Source organism: Diceros bicornis, chromosome 27 (assembly GCF_020826845.1).
Source record: "Diceros bicornis minor isolate mBicDic1 chromosome 27, mDicBic1.mat.cur, whole genome shotgun sequence".
Taxonomy (NCBI): domain Eukaryota; kingdom Metazoa; phylum Chordata; class Mammalia; order Perissodactyla; family Rhinocerotidae; genus Diceros; species Diceros bicornis.
In genome coordinates, this window is record NC_080766.1 from 13,992,453 (window position 1) to 14,017,270 (window position 24,818).

The following is a 24,818-nucleotide window of genomic DNA, read 5'->3' on the forward strand; positions in this document are numbered from 1 at the left end:
TATAACTGTTAGAAAAGGAAACCCTTTTATATTTAGAAAAAGCATAAATTTAAGAGATGTCAAATTCAAGTTCAAAAGCCCTCCAGTGGGAGTGAAAGTAGCCCAGGATGAATACAAGACATGAAAAGGTGTGTCTATCTCCAGGCAATTGTGACAGGGAGGTTGATTGTCTATCGCATTAGTCAAAGAGATGTGTTTCACTTTATGTTTTAAAGTCCTTTACCTTGAGAGTCTGATGCTTTTATAAATAATAGTCATTCTACTATAGACATTGAAATCAATGTCTAAATAGTGGCCAGTCTACAGTAGACATTGAAATCAAAATAGAGTTTCTTCCTGCAATTTTAAACTCAATTCCAAAGCTAATTCAGCCTTAAGTTTTCCATATGGAATTCTCGCTACCTAAGCCAAGATTTCAGTGGAAATTGGGTACAAATGATCAAATCCAGAAACTAGTTGAGGAATTTAGAAGTTCTTATTTCAACTGCACTGGGTTTTCTATAAATATAAAAGATCTATATATTGTTGAGAAGATATTATTTTATTCAAATATTAAAATAAAATATGCATATTAATATCAGTGTTAAAATATCTTTATCACGCTAGAATAATATACACGATATGTCAAAGAAAGTAACATGATTCTCAACTGCAAAAGATAACTAAGGAAAAAAACAAAGGAAACTTCTCAAAAGAAACTTGAGAAGTTATATCTTTTTTCTTCATTTGAGACTGAATGTAGAAAAATACTAGTTACTACAAAGGAAACTAATCAGAAATGAATTCATTCGATAGCAGGAAACAATTATAATAAGAAATTCAGTAGTGTGGTTATTTCTGATTTCTGTATTTTATCTGTGGTTCAGTTTTAAAAGGTACTGTTAGAATCAGTATGAGTTTAAAAATACTCTTCCTTTCTCTCATTCCCCATACAATGAATATTTAATTTTGAGAATTTATCTTGGGCAACAAAACCCAGTCCTTCAGATAGAAGTTATGGGGGAAAAAGCTCTCTTAAATAAGGGTGACTGTTTGATTTTCACCCTTAATTAGTTCCAACATTTAAAAAATAATCTTGTTTTGATAACTACTTCTTTTTTCCATTTTTCTCTTGCAATTCCAATTCTGCTTTTTTGGAGACGCTATCTGTAATATTTCCTTAAATATTCCTTCCTCGACTTAGGATTTCCTTGGTTTTTCCCTTGTGTCCTCTTCACAGTGCTTAAAATGGTACTGGGCATCGAGTGGGCACTTTATCTATAAAGACTTGTTACAATTTGAAATATGAATATGGACTCCAACCTTCTGCTTGAGTGGTAGAAGTATCACAGGGACATCCGAGGGGAGATTCAAGCAGCTTCTGGTGGCTTTGTTCCTGAGTGACAACAGTAGGTTCCTTGCATCAAATTTCAATAGATTGCCATCTATGATGGCTGCCTGGAGGTCTGTGTTTGAAAGGGAGCAGAGTAAAACTTAGGACTAGACAGAGTTTCTTAAACTTATCTGAAGCTTGTTAAATATACAGATTATCAGACCTGCTCCTAGAGAAACTGATTTAGGAGATCTCTGAGTGGGGCACAGAAATTTGTTTTTATTTTTGTTTTTAAAGAAGCAAGGTCAGGAATCCTTGGAATGAGGAGTTACTTGATGAGCTGACAGAAAGAATAAAGGATTTTAAAAAATCTCTTTGGGGCCGGCCCCGTGGTTTAGCGGTTAAGTGCGCGCGCTCTGCTGCTGGTGGCCAGGGTTCGGATCCCAGGCACACACCAACGCACTGCTTCTCCGGCCATGCTGAGGCCACGGCCCACATGCAGCAACTAGAAGGATGTGCAACTATGACATACAACTATCTGCTGGGACTTTGGGGGAAAAAAAAAAAAGGAGGAGGATTAGCATGGATGTTAGCTCAGGGCTGGTCTTCCTCACACACACACAAAAAATTTCTTTGGAGTTTGAGAATTACCAAAGCTGGAAGAAGTGTGTTACAAAGAATTGTGTAGCTAAGAGCACAGACATTGGAGGCAGACAGAATTGAGTTGAATCCTGTTTCTGTCCTTTACCAACTATTTGACCTAGAAAAGATTATTTTAACTTCCTGAGCCTCAGTTGCCCCATGTATAAAATGGGTATAGTAATACCAACCTCACAGCATTTTATAAGGATTAAATAAAATTATATATGTGTATATAATGTTTAACGTATTGTCCGTTACAGAGTAAATGTTTTATAAATAAGGACTATTATATTCATATTAGTATTAAGATTACTGATAGCTTTATTGCCTAATTTTAATAATTATTAGTTATTTAATAAGAAAATAGTAATACTCAGATAATTCTGGAGAGGTAGTTCTGCCTCTGCTATTCTAAATGAGAAATCTGAAGTACTAATATAGTCATGATAATTTATGTAACAAATTATTTACAACTCTTCTCAAATGTAAAGCATTACATTTTCATTTAAAAAGAACTTTCTTGGCTTTTATAGTAAATGTGTTGGATCTTCTTAGTGACATCAAAACTAGGGATAGACTTATGCTGAAGTTTTGCAAAATAATTAGATAAATTAATGAAATTATGACCATTTGGGAATAGAAATGATTCAAAAAGATTACATTTTATGTGCAATGGAAGGTTATTGTTTTGGGAAAACTTTCAGCAGAGGGTATTTGACCTCAATTCCGATTCTACTGCCTCTAAGAAAGATTGTTTTCCAATTTTTTGGATTCTCAGCACCTCAGGTTATCTTTCTATAAAATAGGGATGTTTCCCGGTAAGATTATCCATGAGCAAAAATCCTTATTTTCAAGCCAGCTTGATGGCCTAGTGGTTAAAGTTTTGCGCTCTCACCTCTTCGGTGGCCCAGGTTCGGTTTCTGGGTGCAGAATGACACTACTTGTCTGTCAGTTGCCATGCTGTGGTAGCGGCTCATAGAAGAAGGACTTACAATTAGCATATACAACTATGTACTGGGGCTTTGGGGGTGGAAGGAAGGAAGAAAAAAGGAGGAAGATTGACAACAGATGTTAGCTTAGGGCAAATCTTCCCTTGCCAAAAAAAGCCAAAAAAACCAAAACTGCTTATTTTCCTTCATAACTACTTGGAAGCTTCAGTTAACTACTCCAAGCCATGAGTGAAATGTGAAGTCACATCCTCTTATTAGCAAGTCACTGCTCTGCTAAAACCTATACCACATATATAACTCAGGTAACAGTGGTTGGATTACTTCTTCCTGAGCAGCAGGATGCCAAAGCCATTGATGCAAATCAAAATATTGATTATTTGTAATACAGAAGATTTTATTTTCCTTGGAAAAGAGGCACATTTGTAATAAAATTTGGCGATATTAGAAAGTTTCCTATGAAAAATATGTGCAGCCTGCGCTCTGTAAATATTTAGGCCCTAAAAAGAAGATGCAGATTCCTTTAACTTGCGTGTCAGTTTTGGTGTATCATTGAAACTAATTGTTAGAACAAGACCCAAAGACTGCGGTAATTTGACCTATTGAAAAATAATGTCTGTTACATGACCAGTAAGAAATGGTGAAGTAATGCTGTTTGGAATGATTATAACAGAAAAGTGTTTCTGCTTAACTCTCAGTTAATCAGAAAATTCAGTTAACCTGAGCTTGATTGATATTCTGTCATTTTCTAGTTAAAGGTTTGTTACCTATAAATTTAAATCACTGATGTTATATTTATACTTAATGTTTGTCTGCCCCTATTTCTCCTCATATGTATACCACCTACACATCTCAAGAATTCTCTTTGTGAACCTAAAATACAGGTAAAAAAATCAGGCATCTTTTTAAAGACATGTCTCAATTTTGATTTATTACATTGTTATAGTTACACTTTAACGTCTCAATTTGGCTCTGTCTTGGAAGGAATGAATTATCTTCGGAACTAGTGTTTCATATTGCATAATGGCCCCATCTTTTAAGGAAAAAGATATATACTGTGGTATTTATAACCATTTTATGGGTTGTGACAACCTATAAAATATAAAATCTAACTAGAACAAAATAGATGCAAAGAAGCACCCTGCCAGGGTTTTAAACAGTGGGCCATTGAAACTGCTAAAATTTATGCCTCCGCTTGGTGTTGTGGCTGCAGGCTTCTTTTATATTATTTTATTGTCGTAATCTAAACCTATTAGACCTGGTGGTGTATTTAGATGTTTGCCGGGTGGGCCCTGAGGTCCTTCTTGGAATCACATGATAGCCAACTTCAATGTTTGTATTTGTTTTTATTTTTGAACCAATTCATGGTTAATTTAAAAATGAGTGCTTTTTTTCTTTCTTTGATTGAAGGTAGCCTTTACGAAAAGCATGGTGGATGCAGCTTCAAAATACTTAAAAGAAAAATAATTTTATTTACTACACTCTCGATAACAAACCCTTTAAAATTAGTAATTCTTTATTTATGATGATAATCGTGTTGATAGCTTTTTAAATAATTCGATTTTTGAGGAGTGTTATCCTGAAAGAAAGATAGAAGAGGAGGCCACAGAGAGTTTAAACTCTGAGTTTTTCCGTTTTCCACGTTTGTCCTCCGCCTCTAAGATTTCCTGTGATTCTTTGCTTCAGTGATACTCATTGCTTCAACAAGGCAAACTAGATGGCATTATTCATCTTTGCACTCCCTTTGCAACTTTACAGATAAAGCAGCTATTATTACTGTCACAATTTCATTTCCAAAGTAAATTTGTGATTCTCTATCACCAGAGTGATCGTGTTCCCATCGTGCGTCTGTCACAGGAAACCAAATTGAAAACGGGCTTCCGTACACCAGCCATTTCCCAAGCAATCATGTTTTATCTTCGCTGAGTTGAACCACTAAGAAAATCTAATCCCATTTTCTTGTTGTCTGTCTCTCAATAGGAACTAAAAGACACTTAGTCCTCCTGTTTCCCTTAGCCCTGAGTGCTGGGCCAGTCAGACACAGGAAGCCGGATATTTAGATCTTAGTTCACACCTCACTGCACTCCTCTGCAGCCCTCTCACAGGGACCAGTTATTCTTTGAAGCTCAAGAAACAGTTGCTGTTCTGCCCTTTCAGCAACAGCTCTGTTAAAAGAAAAGGCAGATGCCAAACATTTCCAAAGTAGGTGATGCTCTGTTACCCAGTGAATGGGATTTCGGTGAAATCCCAGCTCTTTTCTCACAAGTGCCTGTCCATTTTTTCCCCCTTGATGTGAAATTACTCTAGTTTCTCAATTTCATCATCTGTTTTATTTTTTTAGTGATAAATGTAGTTTCATCAATGATGTTGCTATCTCTTTAAATTTATTGTTGGCATATAATAGGAATGTTCCAATGAATCATCAGAAAGATGTGCATTCTCTTCTGTTCTGAAGAAGTGTTATTTTATCTGGTGCTTCCCATAAGTATTTACACCTACCATGCAATGAAGGAACAGAGTGCTTCCTCATTAGGACTGATTAGCCACTGACAGTTTTTGGAAGGCTGAGCCTTCAAGTCCGAGATTAACGTGAGACCAGAGAGACACCAAGAAAGAAGAAAAGACCCATTGGTGTCTTTTGGCTGACTTAATTGCTAGTAATGGGATATTTCCCTGAGCCTTTCTCCTTGCTGCTGGTGACTGCATGCTTCCAACAAGAAGCTTTGCTGAAATATCTTGGGCACTACAGTTTATGATTGCCCCCTATTTAATGTCCTAATAAACTGGGAATTGAACAGTAGTTATAACTTTCAGTAAAACAAGAAGCAACTGTCAGAGGTTTGTCTAAGCTTTTAAGTTTCTGCTAACCCAGAGTGTATGTATTAATTCACAGGAAATAACAGTGATGCAGTGAAAATAGGAACAGATTAGGCATCAGAAGTTGAATTCTCTCATCTTCTCCATTTCAGTTGGTGGCAGTGCAAACTGCAGATGCACACCAGTCGACAGCTTGGGTGGTGGGTGGGGTCAGGCTTTACTCTCCCATTTCTTGAATGTCAATCACCTCAAAATCCTACTTATTTTGCCTTTTAAATATTTCTCAACTCTCACCACCTCTCTTACCTTCTTGTCACTGCTTGAATTCAGGCCTTTATCATCTCTCTAACAATGAAACTGTTAACCTCTTACCAGTTTCCTTGGCTCCATCTTGTCCCATAGAATCCATTCTCCACACAATGAGTTCATCTGCCTAAAACACAAATCTAGTTATATTAGCTCCATCATAAAACATTGTCATGGTTCCTATCTCTCTAGGAAAAGATCCAAAATACTTATAGTACCCTGCCTGACTACCTGGTCCCCTCTTGCTACTCCCTTCAGTGTAGTATCACTGTATTGTTTATATATATATTTGATACATATACCATGTAGCTTACCTATGGGCTTTTCTTTATGTTGGTTCCTTGGTCTAAAATGCCCCCCCCGACCTGCCCCATCTTCTACTTGCTAATTACTCATATCTTGGACTCAGCTCAGGTAAGCATCCTCCAGGAAGCTTTGCAGACAGACCCCAGCGATCCCCCATTCATGTACCCACTGGATGCTGTTGCCACCCTTATTGCATTTCAGTGTCTGCCCCACTTGACAGTGAGTTCCTTAGAGGCTCATTTTGTTTACATTGCCTTCTTAGTCTGTTGCTTACTGTGGTCTTAGGGGCATCCTTGGTGCTCATGTAACATTTTCTCTGTGCGTGAATCAAGGGCTGCCCTGATACATACCAGCTATGGGATCCTGGGATGTCACTTAACTTCTCTGAGTTTCAGAGTACTCATCTGTTGAAAAAATGTAATGTAACATCAACCACCTGATAGGAAATAAAATAATTTACCAAATAATTATGTTCTCTTAAAAGTGGTTGGTGGATTATGAAGCACTTATGCAAAAGCAATTGTTATTATGATTATTTTTCTCATCAGCTTCGTCCAAAACAATGAAAACTCTGTTAGATTCCCAGTAATATTTATTTTGTCCATAGAGATTTGAAAGTTTTGGTAGCTGATTAACGTAGATTTTGGTAGTTGTTTTACTTTTCTGCAGATATAATTTTCTGTGACTCCTTGATGTTGAGATCTATCTGAGAAAATTAGTCCTCAATATTTCTTTGGAAAGTGTTGTAGGGAAAGATCTTTTTATTTATTTATTTTTTCTGCTGCTGTTAGGAAGCATTCGGTAAGGTAGAATTAATAGCGCAGTCTTTTCTGACAGACACGCGGATTGGAACGCTGAATGTGTAAGTTATTAAATCTCTGGTGCTCAGTTTTCTCATCAGTAAAATGGGGGTACAAATGTTTCCTTCATGGGGTTGTTGTGGAGATTAAATGAGCTAATAAATAGGAAACGCTTAGCACATTGTGTGATGCATTTAAATGCTCAGTAGAAACGATGAAGGTGATAAGAAGGAGGAGGAGGAGGCAGAGGAGGTCACTTCAGTGATGTGTCTTTATATGAGTCAGAATCAGGACTCCATGTGGCTTCAGTGCTCCTAGCTGCCTATTACTTGCTGTCAAAAAGGATTAAGGTCTGAGTCACATGCGCATCTTCCAAAATAGTTTACGTAGACACAAAATAAATACTTTTCAATAAACAATACTATCAAGGTTCCTGTAATTGTGGTTAAAAAATGTCAGTCTTTATTCTAGTTGCTTCAGGCAGCGGTGGATAAGTGAAGTATAATACAAAAAAATTCTGTGTTTAGTTAAAAATACTTTTGTTTGTATTAATTATATATATTTTATATGCATTTGAGACCCAAATAATGTTTTTTTTGATTAAACAGATCCATAATTAACCTGATTCCTTTTGATCTTTATTATTGATATTTATCAATATAAATATATTGATATTTATTATTGATGATTATCATCCCTCCTGGTATGTTCAATGCTGCTAAATTTCCTGATTGAACGAATAATATTGAATTCCTTCACTGCTCCTTCTATTAATATAATCCATATATTGGAAAATTGAATTAACTGGAGATAAAAATAATTTGGATAGATGGTGCCCAGTAATAACTTTCATATAATTTAAAATTTAATAGTCTTGAAAATGGATCACAAGGCATAATCCATTAAAAGTAATGCACTTCCATGCATCTGACCATTTTCTAAGATGTGAAACAACAACTTTGAAGATAACCAAACCACATATTAATCTCACGCAATGTAACCTGCTGTGTATGTGTGTGGCTTTTTTTTTTTTTTTTATGGACCACTATATAAATATTTCAGAACATAAAATTAAAATTTTGGTAAAAGTAAAACAATATTTCTTACTGTAGATTTTATTGCTAGGAGTACTTTAATAAACTTGCATTCAAAAACAAACTCTGGGAGAAAGAAGGCGTATTTGGTAAATTTGTGGTTCACTGTGTTTAGCTTTCTATCAGCATGTGAGATCTGAAAGAGTGTACGAGTCATGACTTTTTAGAGCTCGTACGATATCTAGGCATAAAAGAAGTAATGAGAGAAAAACACTGGGCCCTTCAGTTCTGAATTTCCTTTCTTTGATGTAGACTTCATTTAAATCATTTGTTGGAACAGTTTGCTTAAATTGCTGATTTCAGAAAAGCTGGCAGTATAATAGTACATTGTTTCTGACCATTAACGTGGTTATTTGAGTCAAAGCCAAAACTAATAGTGTCAAGGGGCCTTTTTGGAGGTTCAAGTTAGGTTTACTATAATCCAAGATCCTGGTTGAGAACTGTGAGTTCATCAATATTTTGATGAAACACATATTATGAGACCCCCAAAGCTTTGCGTGATGACTTTAAGAACCTTGATGTGTGTCTGACATGTTTGTCACACTGACCTCTGGCGAGACATAGCAGACTGGTTCTTTGGGGAATGATTCTTTATGACATACAGCAATAATCCACAGACGCCCAGTAAAGTCAGTAGTACTGCAGTATAAACAGTGCTTCAGGGGTTGGGTGGTATTATATATAGATGCTCGCACACACACACACACACACACTGTTATATTTATTTACCACTTCCTGTATGTATGTATTGCTATTTGTAATGCTGAACTCATGAAATCTTACTCAAAATGCCTCCCATATAGGATTTGTTGTGTTTTTTTTGTGATTTGTTATTGTTTGTTTTGTAGTTAAAATAATGATAAAAAAATTCCTTTGAAAATCTGAGGGACTGATGAGAAAACGAGATTTGTGACTGTAAAAAGAAAACCCAAAAAAGACAACGTGTGACTGGAGACTTTTAAAGCATCAGTGTTGCCAGCTGAGCCCTTTGTGAGCAGGCTGAAAGTGAAATGCCATCAGCCAAGAGGTTTAATGAAGTCCCACTACAGAAGTTAACAAGAGAATGATTTGTAAGAATGGCTCCCTCTCCTAACTGTTCTGATCCAGAGGAGTAAATAGGATGCCAGGCTCCACTCCTGCTGGTTTTTTATGCTATTTGATTTGATTGAGACCCAGCAGCATTTTGGCCTATGATTTTTTGCCTTTTTTTTTTTTTTCTAGGAAGGATGCAGTAAAGAACTTTTTGTGTTCTTAGAGCTTTCAGAAATAGCCATTTTACCTCTAATGACTGTTGAAGACGTGACATTCTCTTAGATTTCTTTCATTTACTCATGAAGGTTGTGGGTTGCTTTCAGTTATTTCAAACAAACTGATAAATCTTACAATCAATCTAAAGGAAGAGCATTCCCCACATGGCCTTCCTACAGAGAGCTTGAAATACTCTCTTGCTGTGTGTGCCTAGCAAGTATTCGAAGAAAGAAGTAGAGTAGTCAGGTACAAGAAGTAATCGATACATAAGATGATTCTATGACAAATAATGACACACACCACACTAGTAAATAGCACATCATGGGCCTTCCCTTGTGTTCTGAGCTTGGCTAGGCTTTATTCATTTACATAACAGCGGGTAAGGTTTTCTCGTCACCCAGTTATATAGATGTATAACTTAGCAACTGTCTTTAGCAACCTACATTCTGAAATAATGGCATCAATGTGGAAATACGTAATTGAGTTGTGTGAATCTAGACTATTTGAATTACTCAGCCTGGGAGTGAAATTTGGAGAAATAAATTAGTTTTTTGCTTTAGTCATTGACAGGTAGCTCATTTTAAAACATTTTATTTATTGCTAACAATCTCACATAACTTTAAGACTTGGAATAATTTTGTGATGTGTATCATTTACTGTAAAAGAATTAATTCTAAGTTAATTCCCATTGATATATTCTATTTTATCCAGAATTGTTAGGACATAAAGTGATTAAGATAATTCATTGTTTAAAAGAGAATAATCATAAAGAGAATGATCATAGACTATTTCACGTTAAGGACACCTTTTTCTGATGATGAACTCTGGGTAAACTAAGTATGCAAGATAATTGAAAATTTGACTTTTTATGTGTCCAAAGGTATTGATTTTTTATTATTTGTTTGCTATCATTTTAAATATTTTGATAGGTATACACAGCATTAATAGTTACATTGAACAGTATTAATTCTTACAGATTCACAAATCATTTCAGCATATTCCACACATCAGGGTCATCATTAGAATAGTTACACTTTACAATTATGCAGCAGATGGTATCCTTTGAGTCTTAGTTCAGTAATTTAAAAATTTAAAAATAGAATAGACTTCTTTTTATTTTAGTTTTTTAGAAAAAGATTCTGTACAAATTGGAAGTTACTGCTTTATAATATCATACCTAAAGTTTGCAAAACTGATTAAAATACCATAAACACTTTAATTTGCTTTTAAACTCTTATTCTCAGGGCTTGATAAATAATGTGCCAGTATAAACACACCTGTAGAAAATACTAAAATAAATATAAGACAAAATATAGCTGAGTAATTGCTTTATAACAGATTTATGAGGGTAGGAAAATCCATAAATGGCTGTTATAGCCAGCTTTAGCTTTAGGACATTTATTTTGTGTGGTCGATGTTATTAGGAGAGAATTTAAAGCATTGCACAATTAAACCTGATAGATATGGCCATTTTACAAAGGTGCTTTTAAAAAGTTAACTTTGTGGATGATGGAATAGTCATTTCGAACAGTGTTCTTTTTAGGTCCTTAGGAAAGAGATGAGGTGTGCTCTTGTGTTTCTCTTAGACTTTTTATTCCCCCAAAGTGTACTAAATTGCTAAATATAATTGATGATAAGTAATTTGGGCTTGATTTAGGCTTATTGGGAATAAATGTTAAATTATATCATTTCTTTGCTGGACTGTTAAGATTTTGAATGTTAGAAATGGATGGGGCTTACAAATCATTTACTTTGGCTCTGTTTTACAGACGAGAAAACTGAGGTCAGAGACGTCTGTATATTATATACCAAACTATGCATTTGATACTTGACTGCATACACGTGATATTTATGGTGGTGTCCTAAAAGATTGCATCACATCACTTTTCAGAGGTGAAATTGGCTGTTTCCATATTGTTTTTCTATGAGAAAATAAAACATAGCATGAGTCATTCCCCCCCCAAAATCTTTTTATCTGTGTGAAACCTGCCCATAAATGAGCAGAATAATTATGTATCCATGTTAATTTAATATATTAATACATGAAATGTGCATTTAAATAATTTCTTATTGAAAATTATTTTGTTTAGGTGATGGAAGCAAAACATTTCAGAACCAAAATTACATTAAAGTTTAACCCTTTCTTTAAAAACAAAACAAACAAAAACAAGTCATACAACATAGTAAAAAGAGCAAGTATTTTTGAGCTGGACAGACTGAATTCCAGTCCTCCCTTTCTTACCTGATGTGTGACCTTAAGAAAGTTACTTTATCTTCACTTTCCTCTCTTTGCAAAATGGGCATATTGAACTCTTCCCTGCAGAGTTATTGGGAAGTTTCCAGTGTGTGATCTAACACATAGTTAGCTAACACTGATGGCTCTTTATTAAGCTAAGACGTAGAAAGGTTATGTGATTTATATAGATCACAGACCTGATTAATTTTGGAAAGAATCTTGATCCAAAGTTGTTTAACTGTCAGTTGAGTAATTTTATCTTATACCATCATGTACGTTAACTCTAGACCTTCCAAGAAATATGCTATTTGAAGATAGGAATTCCAAATTTTCAAATAAACAAATTCTTGAGCACTTTCTATGTACAAAACAGCATGCTGGACACTGTGAAGGATGCACAGATAAATAAGACATGGATCCTGGCTTCACGGAGCTTAATATAGCCTAGTGAAGAAGGGACATAAACACAATCTCTACAGGATCAGCAGAATGTAGAGTGGATTCATAAAGATATGGATATGCCAAGGAGGGAAAAAATGCTTTCAACTGGGTGATGGGAACATTATTATCATTTGTTTACTTTTCAACAAATATTTACAATGTGAATAATGTCCTCAATTTGGTAAGTTCTAGAGAGATGATGGCCAACAAAATAGTTGAATACTTGCCCTGATGGAGCTTATAGGCTAATGTTGGAGACAAACATTTATGTAGTAATCACACAAATGTATAATTTTAAACTATCAGTTCTCTGGGAGAAAAGAATATACAGTATTCTGATACGATTTAGCATCAAATTTCGAGGTAGCTCCTTGAAGATGTATTTTTTTGAGCTGAAAGCTGGAGAGTGAGTAGGAAGTAAACAGATGAAGGGGGAGAATCCCAGGACACAGCATAAACAGAACCAGAAGTGAGATGAAGCGTGGTGTACTCAAGGACCAAAAGGAGAACTTGGGGCCAAGTTAGGGAGACAGAGGAGAGATAATATGGGAAGACAGTGAAGTTACATAGCAAGGCCATGTTAAGGAATTTTCTCTCTAGTTTAAGAGCAGTGGGCCCATATTGAAGGATTTTAAGCAAAGAAGTACTATAATCAGATTAGTTTAGTTTTGTTTTTAATCACTCTGGCTACGTGGTGAGATTGGATTGGAAACAAGCAAGACAGTAGTTCAGGTGAGCGCTAGTGGATAACTCAGGTCAGCGTGATGGCAAAAGAGACAAAGAGGTGGATGGAAGGAAGAAATAGTTACAAAAGAAAAAGCTGTGGAATGTAATGGATTGTATATTTCAAGGAGGAAGGAGAGGAAAGATCTAGGTTTCTGGCTTTCTAAACTGATTTAGGGAATATTACCATCAAAATTATGATCCTGAGATCCTATGTCAGGGGGCATGCCCATTGTCATAGATTGCTGGGTAGCTGCATTTCCATTTTGGATTCTTTAGTAGGCAAATAAGGAAGTTGAACCATTTAGTAACTGCTTTTCAGGAAAGTGGGGGCATTTTTGGAAAAGGAAGAAAAAGAGAAAGAGTATTAATTCTTTCTGAGGACCTATGAAATGTCAGGCATTGTGCAAGGTACTTCGTGTATATTTGGGGGAAAATAATTATTTGTTACTTATTCTGTTAAACTATAAATTGAATAGATATTCTACAGCAGAATTTCTCAGTCCTGGTGCTACTGACATTTGGGGCTGGATAATTCTTTGTTGTGGGGAGCTGTCTTGTACATTGTAGGATGTGCATGTTTATCAGCATCCCTGGCCTCTGTCCACTAGATGCCAGTAGCAACCCCTCTTCAGTTATCACAACCAGAATTGTCTTCAAAACCACTGATCTACAGAATAATGTGAGATATTTGAGTGGAGGGGGAAAGTTCATAGTATTTTATGTATCCGTTAAATACATTTCAAAAATGCCTCTCTTAATTACTCTATTTTTATGTCTGAAAAGTTGAAAGACAATGACAGGCTTTTATGTTGAACTCAATCTTTTCCCCCAAAAGAAATTATACCTAATATTAAAATATCCTAAGGGTTTTTAATTGTTAGAGATACTATCATTCATGAGTATCTATGCATATAATTTCTCTTGCATAACAGTGACTGGGCTTTGTGAGTTCGAACATAGCTTCACTACTTGAAAATTTGAGTTTTCCTCTGTTTTAATAAAAGTATATTTCTTCCTCTGAAAATCTTGGAACTCATTACTTTACTCCATTCATATTCTTCTGGAATGCGGTATTTACAATTCCAGTCTGTCAGATTTGTTAATTGAGCCCTGCTGTTCAAAAAGCACTATATATAAGAGTGAAAAAAAATATCATCATATCAATTTAAGGATTTATTAGAATTTAGCTACTAATAATGAAAATTAATATCTAGGAATTAGCAGAATTCCATAGTCAAGGTGATTTTATTTGCAGTCCATTCAAGAAAGCTGTTCTCTGATATTTACTAATAGAATTGATCCTACCGTAAATAAATTTGCTTAATGATGAAATCTTCTATAGAGTCATTCTAGGAATTTAGAAATATTTACATTGTTTTAGACCCAAATACTGTGGCAGTCTTCTGTCATTACATTTTAAAATAATTGAATGTCCCATTGCTAACAGTGAAGAATCTCAATACTTTATTTACCTCGTAAGGATAAACTCAAGTATGTTTGCCTTTATGCTTTAGAAATTGAGATCTCAATGTGAGAATACCAAAATCTTAATCATAATGTTGTGCTAATTATATAAATATTTTACTTTCTTGGAATTTTCTGGTATCTCCTGGATTTGTCATATGAGCTATGTGTATAAAGTACTTCATCAACTTAAAGTATTATTAACTGAAAAAAATATTTTTAAGAACACTTCCTAGTAGAGTATACATTTGTATATACATGATCTGAAGGAAAAATATTGGGGACAGAGGGATATATCAGTTGTCCTGCTTTGCCTCTGAATTTCCATACTCTTAAAATCATAGCGTAGAAAGCACTTTGAGTGAACTAGTCTATTCCTTTACCAGCCAGGGTTATAGCTAAACTGTTGTGGCCAAATGGAAATAAATCCCATTTTTAAAGACCTCAAGAGACATCACACTTGGCAACCAATTCATGGTTCAGTGACCTTTACTGTTAACTGCTTCTTTTCTATACTTTCTCTAAGTCATTCGTGCTATTATTTAGGCCCATTATCTTCTTTTCTTCTGGCCTAAGTAGTTATCAAGATTGGCTGGTCCCTGTATTTATTAGACCTAATCTGAAGACTTCCTGAGTATCTGTCCAGCTAACATTTTCTCAGACCAAAAAAGTCTCTTCCTTCAGCTTCTGTGTAATTTTTTTCAAATATTTATCATCTTTCTGACTCATGTCTCCTGAATATGACAAGCAGATAGAAAAAATGAGTCTTTTCTTTCTTTCTCTCCCTTCCCTCCCTCTCTTCCTTCCTTCCCTCCATTTCATTTTTGCTTCTTTTCTCTTTTAGCTTCTTATCTTATTTATAACTGAAGATTATTGTCTGAACAATGTACATTCTAGAATACAGAAGATTTCAAAGTAATTAAATAACCTGGAGCCTTTTGATGTCACATTCAAAACAGAAAGGAATTCTCTCATTCTGAGTGTATGTGTGTGTGTGTGTGTGTATGTGTGAAAGAGAGAGACAGAGAGATGGACAGACAGACAGAAAAGCTAAATTCTTCCAAACTTTATAAACAGTTGCTTTTTAAAAAACTATGAGTCAAGTATATAATATTTGTATATCTCCAAATATTTTAAAGAAAGCTATCCTTTTTCTCTTTTAGACTCAAAAGGGAACCAGAGAGTCTTATAATTATAAAATTTATATTATATAAATGTACATGTGTGTGTGTGTGTGTATATATATATATATATATATATATTAGATTTGCATAACTCCCCTTCCCCTCCCAACAAAATACAATCTGGGTGAAAACAGTGTGCTTTCTATACAAACTCAGCCTTGTAACAAGTTCTCTGATTCCTCACCCCTTTTCAAACTCCCTCCAATATAAAAAAATTTAGAGCTGTTACCAGAGATGGATTGTAATCTCCATAATGTTGCTATGTTAAAAAAATAAAATAGCAAGTTTTAATCTCTTAAAAATATATATTTATTTTTATAAGTTGCTTTACCTTCCTATTTGACATATTTACCTTAAAATGTATTATTGTGAAAATATTATTTGTTATCGTGTTTCAAAAGAGTATTATCTTACTCAATTTATAATGATTTCAGTGATGAAATGATTAAAATTGGTTCACCCTTAAAAATGATTGCTTTTTTTTTTTTTGTTCCAAAAAGGTGAACTTTTCAGGAGGCTTTAAGTCTGCTTTCTTCTCACCTGTTAGTTTTCCATGTCTTTTTAAAACTGTAGCTAGATATTCTCAAAAGATTTTTAATATCATGAGGAGTTCTTTAAAAAGTGTTTTTATGTGTAGGTATGAGGTAATGATTTTGGTAGTAATGATTTTAGATTAAATAGTTTCTGACAGTTTAAATGTAAGATCACATACATTTTGTGTCCTATTGCATATCGTTTTCCCCAAATGGATTAACTAGTAGGAAAATTTTTGCAGAGCCTTGGATTCAGTCAAGAGGCCTGGATGGCGGTCTTTGGTTAGTCATCTGTGACCTTGAGAGTGTTATTTAACAATTTAGGTTCTCCATTTTCTCAGGCAAAAAGGAGAGGGTTAGACTGATAAGTCCTAAGGTCACTTCCAGCACTGACATTTTATAGTTTTATTGTTTTATTAGAGATAGAGACAGACAGGCTTTTCCTCTTTCTTAGTGAGAAAAGGGAGTTGGGCTAGAGGTGCTCCCAGCCTTTAAAGAAAGAAAAGAAGTTGAGAAGAGTTATGAGAAGGGTAGGAGTGAAGCCGCCCATAAACCACAAACTTTAGAGGATAATGAATGAGCTGGATCCAAATTACTCTGCTCTTCTCTGATTCTTTCTGGATATACCTAACTGGACAATAATGGGCACTGCCTGTTGTACAGAATGTCCCTGCTCTCTGTATGAAAAGAAAATCCTTTGACCTGACCCTGAGAGAAATATGGAGAAGGGGAAATCTGAGAAAAACTTGAAATTTCTATCATTTACTCTTTAGAAGAGAAAGTTTGAGATGATAATTTCCTTCAAATGAGTAAAAGGATTTTATGTGGAGGATATTAATGGCATTTATTTGTTTACTGAAACTGGAAAGAATGAAAGAAAGGTTAAATAGTGACTGGCAGGTTTTCATTTAGATAAGAGGAATCATTTCCTGATAATCATGGTTGTAAAAGCTTAAATGATCATTCAAGATAGGGTCCTCTCAAAAACCTCAGATGTTTGAGAAGCTTCTGTGTTAGATGTTGCTGTTAGGTAACTTTTAGGTAATTTATACACAATGAAATATTTTCCAATTATCATTTGTCATTGATATGATATGCAAATGCATTAGCTTGAAGTTTTTAAACACCTTGGATTTTAATTAACAGGAGATTTCAACTCCTATGGCTTAATTGCTGGTAAAACCTAGAAGCGAGGAAAAAGCACTTTAAGTTTTAAATGAGCTGCTTCCCAGTAATATTCTTGTTTCTAACATGTGGGATATTTTTTAAATGTTTAAGAAATTTTAAATTATTGAAAGTATATGACTAGAAGAGATTTAGGAATCATTCCTCTAATCTCCTGACTTTAAATTTGGCTTGCTTTTACCTGCATTGATCTCATGAGATCAAATTTATTTCCACAGATTACCCCAAAAGATAATTCTACAACTTTTTTTTCCTCTCCAAAACCCCAGTACATAGTTGTGTATCCTAGTTAGAAGTCCTTCTAGTTCTTCTATGTGAGCCACTGCCACAGCATGGCAACTGAGAGATGAGTGGTATGGTTCTGTGCCTGGGAACTGAACCTGGGCCGCCGAAGCAGAGCAAGCCAAACTTCAACCACTGGGCCATCAGGGCTAGGTCAACTTTCTGTTTTCTCATTCTATTGCTACAGTATGTCAGGTTCTTTCTCTTGTAGTTTCTAAATATTTCTTCCTGTCACTGAAAAGGCATCATCTGTAAGGTTTCAAGAAATGTAACCAAGTCTGATCCACTCTGTTGGTGTTGTCAAACCTGGATAGCATAGCTGCTGAGGCTATGATAAACATTAAGCCTAAGTAAATGAGAAAGATTTTTTTTAACTTTTGCCTGAGTGAATGAAAAATTATGCTTAAAATTTGTTCTTTAGACTAAAAAATAAAGACAAATTATTTCACTCACTTTGAAGGGAACATGTGACTTAAAATATTTCTGAATTTCATTTAAATTTTGCATATGTGGTAACAATAGGCAGGAGAACTTTTGTCTCTTTTTAAAAAACCGTACCATTTCACAGCAGCAGTGCTGGCATAGTCCATTTGTTAAAGCCACAGGAATGTGTATCAAGTCTAATTAATTTTGACTTGCTGAAAAACATGGGAATTGAGTAAAATGGATTGTGAGTGTCTACTGGGCTATTATGAAAAGGTTCTGCATTTGACAATAATTACTTTTGTTTCTAAAAGAGCAAAACAGCACAATTATTTTCCAGTGTTTCAAATATGTATTACTTGAACTTTCCATATTAAAATACCCAGTGTTTCAGCTTTGAAAACAGGTAATGTGACTATGACTTTATGAGATAGGGTTATAAAGTTTTCTCTCTTTTCATAATTTGTTCACTTTTTTTTCTGTGTGTCTTCTCAATTAAAAATGCAGGAATTTAAATGTAATAACTTTTAATAACCTTGATGCTCAACCAATGGTCATAGTACCTGGGTGCTTGTTAGAAATGCAAAATCTCTTGCCGCACTCCTGACCTATAGAATCATAATCTGTATTTTAACCAGATCTTAGGGTGATTCATATGCTTATTCAATTATGAGAAGCACAGGTTTAATAGAATATCATTGGCAGCATGAACCTTTTATAAATTAATCTGATGGTGGAGTTATAGGATTTAGCACTGCTTTATCTTTGATTAAGATGCTCAATTTCTATTCTGTGTAGCATTAGCAGTTAAGATTTATCATGTTTTTTTTAAACCCCTTACATACATAGTTATCTAACTCTGTCATCTGGTAGCAAAATGTAAAGTCATTGAAAAGTGTTTTACGATTTTATAGCTATCGTCCATTGTGGCTCTGCCATTTAATCATAGTAGAGACTTTAAGATTCATTTCTATTTTTCTTAAATTATTCACGATTATGGTTAAAATGCTAACAAATATTCATTCATGGACAGTATGAGCCATATATCCCAATATTAATGTGTTTTTTATTTTTAAAGAAAGATCATTGTTAAATCAAATCTTACTACATTTTGTTTCATTTTCTGTTTCTTTATTTTTATTTATTCCATGTTTTCTTTTTTCGTTTTAGTTGGGTCTGGTAAGTTGACATTTTGTTGGCCATCTTCTAATCACCGTGTCACTGTGACTGGAACTTCTCTTCCCCTTTCCATCCATACCCTTCCATGTCCTTCAGCCAATCAGCCTCCATGTTTCACTTGTCATTGGCCACAAAGACAGACTGCACAGAATAAAGTCTGCAGGAAGTATGGGTAACTGTGACAAAGAGGAAAGGTAATGGGGTTGCTAACTTTATGTCTTATTACATGATGTGTGATCTGCCCTTTCTTTTGTATTTTTTTCCTTAAATAAGTGATTAACTGATAGGACTGTATCTTTGTTAAATACTATTTCAATTTGTATCTCGTAAGATAAACACAAATAGGTGCCCAGAGAACAATTTGAGATTTTTTGGTTCAAAACATGTTTATGAATTCATGATTGTCTGAGTTTTTGTAACTATTATTCAATAAAGTCATTGAAAGTTCTGTTGGTGAATAACCTTGTACTTAGGCCTGTTTGCACTCATTTTCATTTCTATGTGTCAGATTCATTTCATTTTATGTAAGAAAAAACCACCTGATGTGTCCAGGAGTTTTTAAAGTTTGCTTTGATAAATGTTGGTCCTCATATAAATAATCATTAGGTTTCTAAGTAATTTCATGATCAGTACATTGGAAGAGTCCATTTACTCTTCAAGGATGCTAGAGTACCATTTTTGGAGAATTTTGCATGAAGATGCTAAGTAGTATGCCAGGGAATAATTTTGACCCTAAAAGAATCTTTGTAACTATTGTTTAAGTTAAAAAGTTACACAAATATTATAAATGTGTCATTTTATACTAATACAGATAGGATGGATTATTTAATAATGGTGACGCAATAACTGGCTATTTGAAAAAATAATTGCTTTCTGTATGCTACTATACATACAAAAATATAGATGGATTAAAATTTAAACATAAAAAATAAAAGATAAAAGTATAGGATGAAAATGGAGGTGAATATTTATATAATATAATTTATTATGTTATTCTATAGTCTAGCTTATATAATTTTATTGATACAATAACAAAAATACCCAAGAAGATTAGAAAGACTGTTAAAATAGAAAAATATATCTATAACGTAGGTGAGAAATGGATAAAATTTTAGCCTCTCAATAGTTCTTAAAAATTAGAAAGATAAACATAGGAAGACAATATCCACAGCAAATAGCAAATCAATGACAAGGTAATGTGAAAATAAATGTTTAACCTTACTAATATAAAAATACTAATTGAGAGGAGATTCTATTCTGTTTGGCAAGATGTTAGTGCTCAGTGTGTGTGAGGCTTGGGAGGAAAGTGCCCTGTTAGTAAAAGTGTCAGTTAAAATAATCCTGATTATAATTGTGAGAAGGACGTTAATCTCACCACTATTTTTAATAGTGAAAATTTAAAACAATCTAAATTTTTACATAATGAGTTGGTCAAATACTTTAAGGTAATAAGTATATGGATTATTAAATGGTCATTAAAATAATGTGTAAGAGAGGGGGCCGGCCCAGTGGCACAAGCAGTTAAGTGCACGTGCTCCGCTGCGGCGGCCCTGGGGTCGCCGGTTCGGATCCCGGGCGCGCACCAACGCACCGCTTGGCAAGCCACTCTGTGGCGGCGTCCCATATAAAGTGGAGGAAGATGGGCATGGGTGTTAGCTCAGGGCCAGTCTTCTTTAGCAAAAAGAGGAGGATTGGCAGATGTTAGCTCAGGGCCGATCTTCCTCACCAAGAACATAAGTAAATAAATAATGTGTAAGAGAATATTTTAAAACAGTATAGTCCAATTTGCATGGTCAAATTATGGATAGCTTTTCTTTTTTTCTTTGCTTGTCTAATTTTCTAAATTTTCAACACTGAACATATGTGACATTAATAACATGATTATGTATTTTTAATTATAGCAAGTTTAAATGTTGTAGCCTTTGAAAAATACTCCAACATTTTATCATAATCATCTAGTTGATTCATATGATGAATGGTCTTCTTAATCTAAATAGATGGGGATGATGATCGATTGATAAATAGAGGCATATTTAATCCATTTAAAATTTTTTTATAGAGATATAGCTACATCTAATATTTAACATACATGTTGAAAAGGATTTTTTTAAAGTTATATTTCTAAGACATATCTTGTGGCTGATGTCACTGTTGATGTTGGCTTGAGAATATGCCTACAATATATAGTAAATTCATTTGCAGGCAAATATCCTGTGTGGAAGGATTGCTGCAGGATAAATGTAGTTAGCATAAGCATTTGGATCCCATGTTCCTAAATAAATCTTTGAGGTTTGAGGACAGCTGACATTTTATAAAAGAAACATGGATTCTGGCACATGTTATTAGACATGCTTCTGAGATTTAGGAAAAAGACCACCCGAAGGTTTTACTTGTCTAAGTGGTTTGAACATTTATATTTTCCTAGGCAAATTCCCTGCATATTAGAAAATCATATTCTCCCATTCATTTAATTAATCATTTGGTTTCTTTCATTGAAACAAACCAAACTCTCTTCTGGATTTAGTTTATTATCCAGTCAATCCTTTCAATTTATTGGTCTGATTTCTACATCAATTATTCCATCCCTTAACTAAGGCATCATGTGCTCCTGTATGGATGGGTATGGAGGAAAATCCCTAAGCAATGAGGCACATGCCTGTTATTATACCTGGATAATGATAGTGTTTGCTAAATTCATGAGTAAACCACTCAATTACAATCAGAGTTTAAAAAAAATTATAAGCTAGAACTTCAGTGTTACCAAATTGAACCTAAACTATATCTCCTAACTTCGTATTTTCTTGCTACGAGTTACAGGACATTTGAAGGCATTTGACCTGGTTTTTCAGGTCTCCTATAATTTTCTAGTCAAATGGTATAATTTCTACTAAACCTCAATTAAAAATAAAAAGGGAGTATAGAAGAGAGCACACTAATCTAGAAGTTAGGAGATCTAATTGCTTTCTTCAGTTTTGCCACCATGCAATCTTTGGCAAGTTGTTTTAGATATCCTTTTTTTAAAAGGGGGTTTATATTTTAATTTGTGTGTGTGCATATATATATATATACAGATTTATAAATTTATATATAATATGTATTATAAATATTTGTATATATGTCTTAGACGCAATTGACCAGAAAATTTTTAGCAAGAGAAAAGTACCCTTTCAAATCCTCACCCTTATTAACAAAGAAATATTCTTGCGAGCAGAGTGGTAGCATTTGCAGACATAATCTGAATATAATTTTTGATTCATATTCACTTTAAGGAGTTATCATAAGTGACTGACATAAGTAACTAAAAGTACTTTTAAAGAAAAGGTTAGAAATAATGGAACAGTCTTACAAAGTGGATTAGAAGAACTCTATCCTGTATAAACTGTTAAATGTCTGGCTTGAAATGTTCGCTTCAATTTGAACTGAGACAAGAGAGGAGAATAATTAGGTGTTCCAGACAGCTGATAAGAAATGAATTTGAAAAGTGTAAACAGTGGGTAAAAAGACTTACATTCACTGCACATTTTTCCAAGCACAAAGCACAGCCCAAAAACAAGCATTTTTTTTTTCCAGGAGTGACTCCATCAGCACACCTAATGTGTTCAGCTGCCATTGCTCTCAATGTAACTGACACAATTTTCTGACACTCTATTTACTGCAGGATGAAGTGGCCATTTAAGTCTGTATAAATCAAACAGTTTGGACAAAGCTGGCAGTATTTATAATGTCAGGATGAGCAGATGTTTCAAATTTGCCCTCATTTCCATATATATTCTGTTTGAACATGCCCTTGCCTATGTAAATGAAGGAGGCTTCCTACTCCACTATTGCTTTAAATTTGTTTCTATTCAAATAATTGGACTGAAGATTTTAAATGGTTATAATGCGCATGGTAGCATTTTAGGAGCTTTTGAGATAAATTAAAGTACTTTTAGGACCTACCTACATCAGGAGGTCCTTGTGTGTATGATTAAAGTCCATTCATCTTTAAGCAGCTTTAAATGAGAAAAGGTAATATTTATTCATACAAATTTCGGGTATACTTTGAATGGAAAGGGGCAAATTGTTGATCAAGAATTCTTTTTAATATGGAGGTTAATCTTAGAAGGTCAGGTAATAAAGAAACCTCTTCATAAAACAACTATATTCCTTTCTATAAATATGCACTTAACAATTTAACTTCAATTGAATGAAGGATGAGAATTGATACATTATGGACTATAGTAACATATAACGAGTTGTATAAAATAAAGGCAGCACTTCAGATATCATCAGATTGTCTCAATTAGGTCAATAACTACATGCTTTTGATTCAATGTAATTTGTTTCATCTCCTTTAGAACCTCCGCATTTTGTTGTGAAACCCCGTGACCAGGTTGTTGCCTTGGGACGAACTGTAACTTTTCAGTGTGAAGCAACGGGAAATCCGCAACCAGCTATTTTTTGGAGGAGAGAGGGGAGTCAGGTACAACCTTGTTCTAATATTTCAATCAGACAAGATGGGTGCCAGATACATGAGAAACACCAACATATTACTTAATCTTATAGGGGTGACTTTAAGAGAGCTGAGCAATCTCTGAGTGCCCACAAAATTTCCTTCATTGTTTTAATTTTCAAAGCATTTTAATTTAAATTAAATTTCAAAGCATTTATTTCCAATTCAGCAACATTAAAAACAAACTACTCTTTTCTCAACATAATTCAATTAGTTATCATGCCTATTATTCAGGTAACTCTAATTATATGTTAAAAGAGATTTATATGTATTTAAAACAGAGATGATAATTATCCAGTGTAATTTCCCTGAAAGCACCAGAAATCTGAAGTGTCTTCTTCACTTCTTTATGTTTTAATTTATATGTATAAATATGTATGTATACATGTAAATATACATACATATATATCAATCAAAGACTCATCAAACTATGTGAAATTCTCTTTAACATAGGTTATGTTAAATATAGTTCAATATATTCTAATTCTTGGAAAACTATCACATGATCACCATTTGCTATCAAACCCTATTCTCTAAACATTTTATAAACCAGAATTTTCAATATACATTGAAACGAGAATATAGAGATCTGTGTTCTTACAAACTCTAGGTTCACTATTGGGCTTTGTTTTAATAAAAAGGAAATTTTGAAACAATTTCACTTTAAAAATAATAGGAAACTTTAAAATTGTTTTTAAAATGTAAGTCTTTTTTCCTCACCTCTTAATGACTGGACTTCTGTAAAGGGAAACATTTCCCTTCACTTGTTTCTGATACTTGTAAAAAATAATTCTCTTTCATTTTTAATGAAGTTGTTCCTAACCTCTTTTATTTTTTGGCTTAAATCAATCTTGGGTCTGTTGTTTCATGGTCTTGCTTCTACTGTGCTCATATAAATAACACGCAGGTAGTTTCCTGACTGCACTCACTAATCTTCTGTAGGCAATGCCATCAAGTTCACTTTTGTTTTCACTTGAGTAGGCAAATGTTAACTTGATTATGGTATGTAGGCCATTATTTGAGTTCTAGTACCTTGATTGATTCTAACACATTCTAACACAGCCTCAAAGGACTAAATTTGCTGAATGCAAATTAAAGACAAGAAAAAGCAAAATATTCTAATACAGCAGAAGAATTGGAAGTGTATTATATAAGAAAATCTGTGTGACAAAAATGGTAAATCTACTAGAAGTTCTTCTTC

General features: G+C 34.1%; 1 protein-coding gene across 1 annotated transcript in view; it reads left to right on the forward strand.

Moving 5' to 3' along the window:
• ROBO1 (roundabout guidance receptor 1) overlaps window positions 1–24,818 on the forward strand; it is a 482,076-nt gene that overhangs the window by 376,349 nt on the left and 80,909 nt on the right. The window contains exons 7-8 of the mRNA XM_058570690.1: window positions 19,117–19,125; window positions 23,463–23,587. Of these exons, the coding sequence (XP_058426673.1) occupies window positions 19,117–19,125; window positions 23,463–23,587 (134 nt within the window). The remainder of the gene's footprint in view (window positions 1–19,116; window positions 19,126–23,462; window positions 23,588–24,818) is intronic.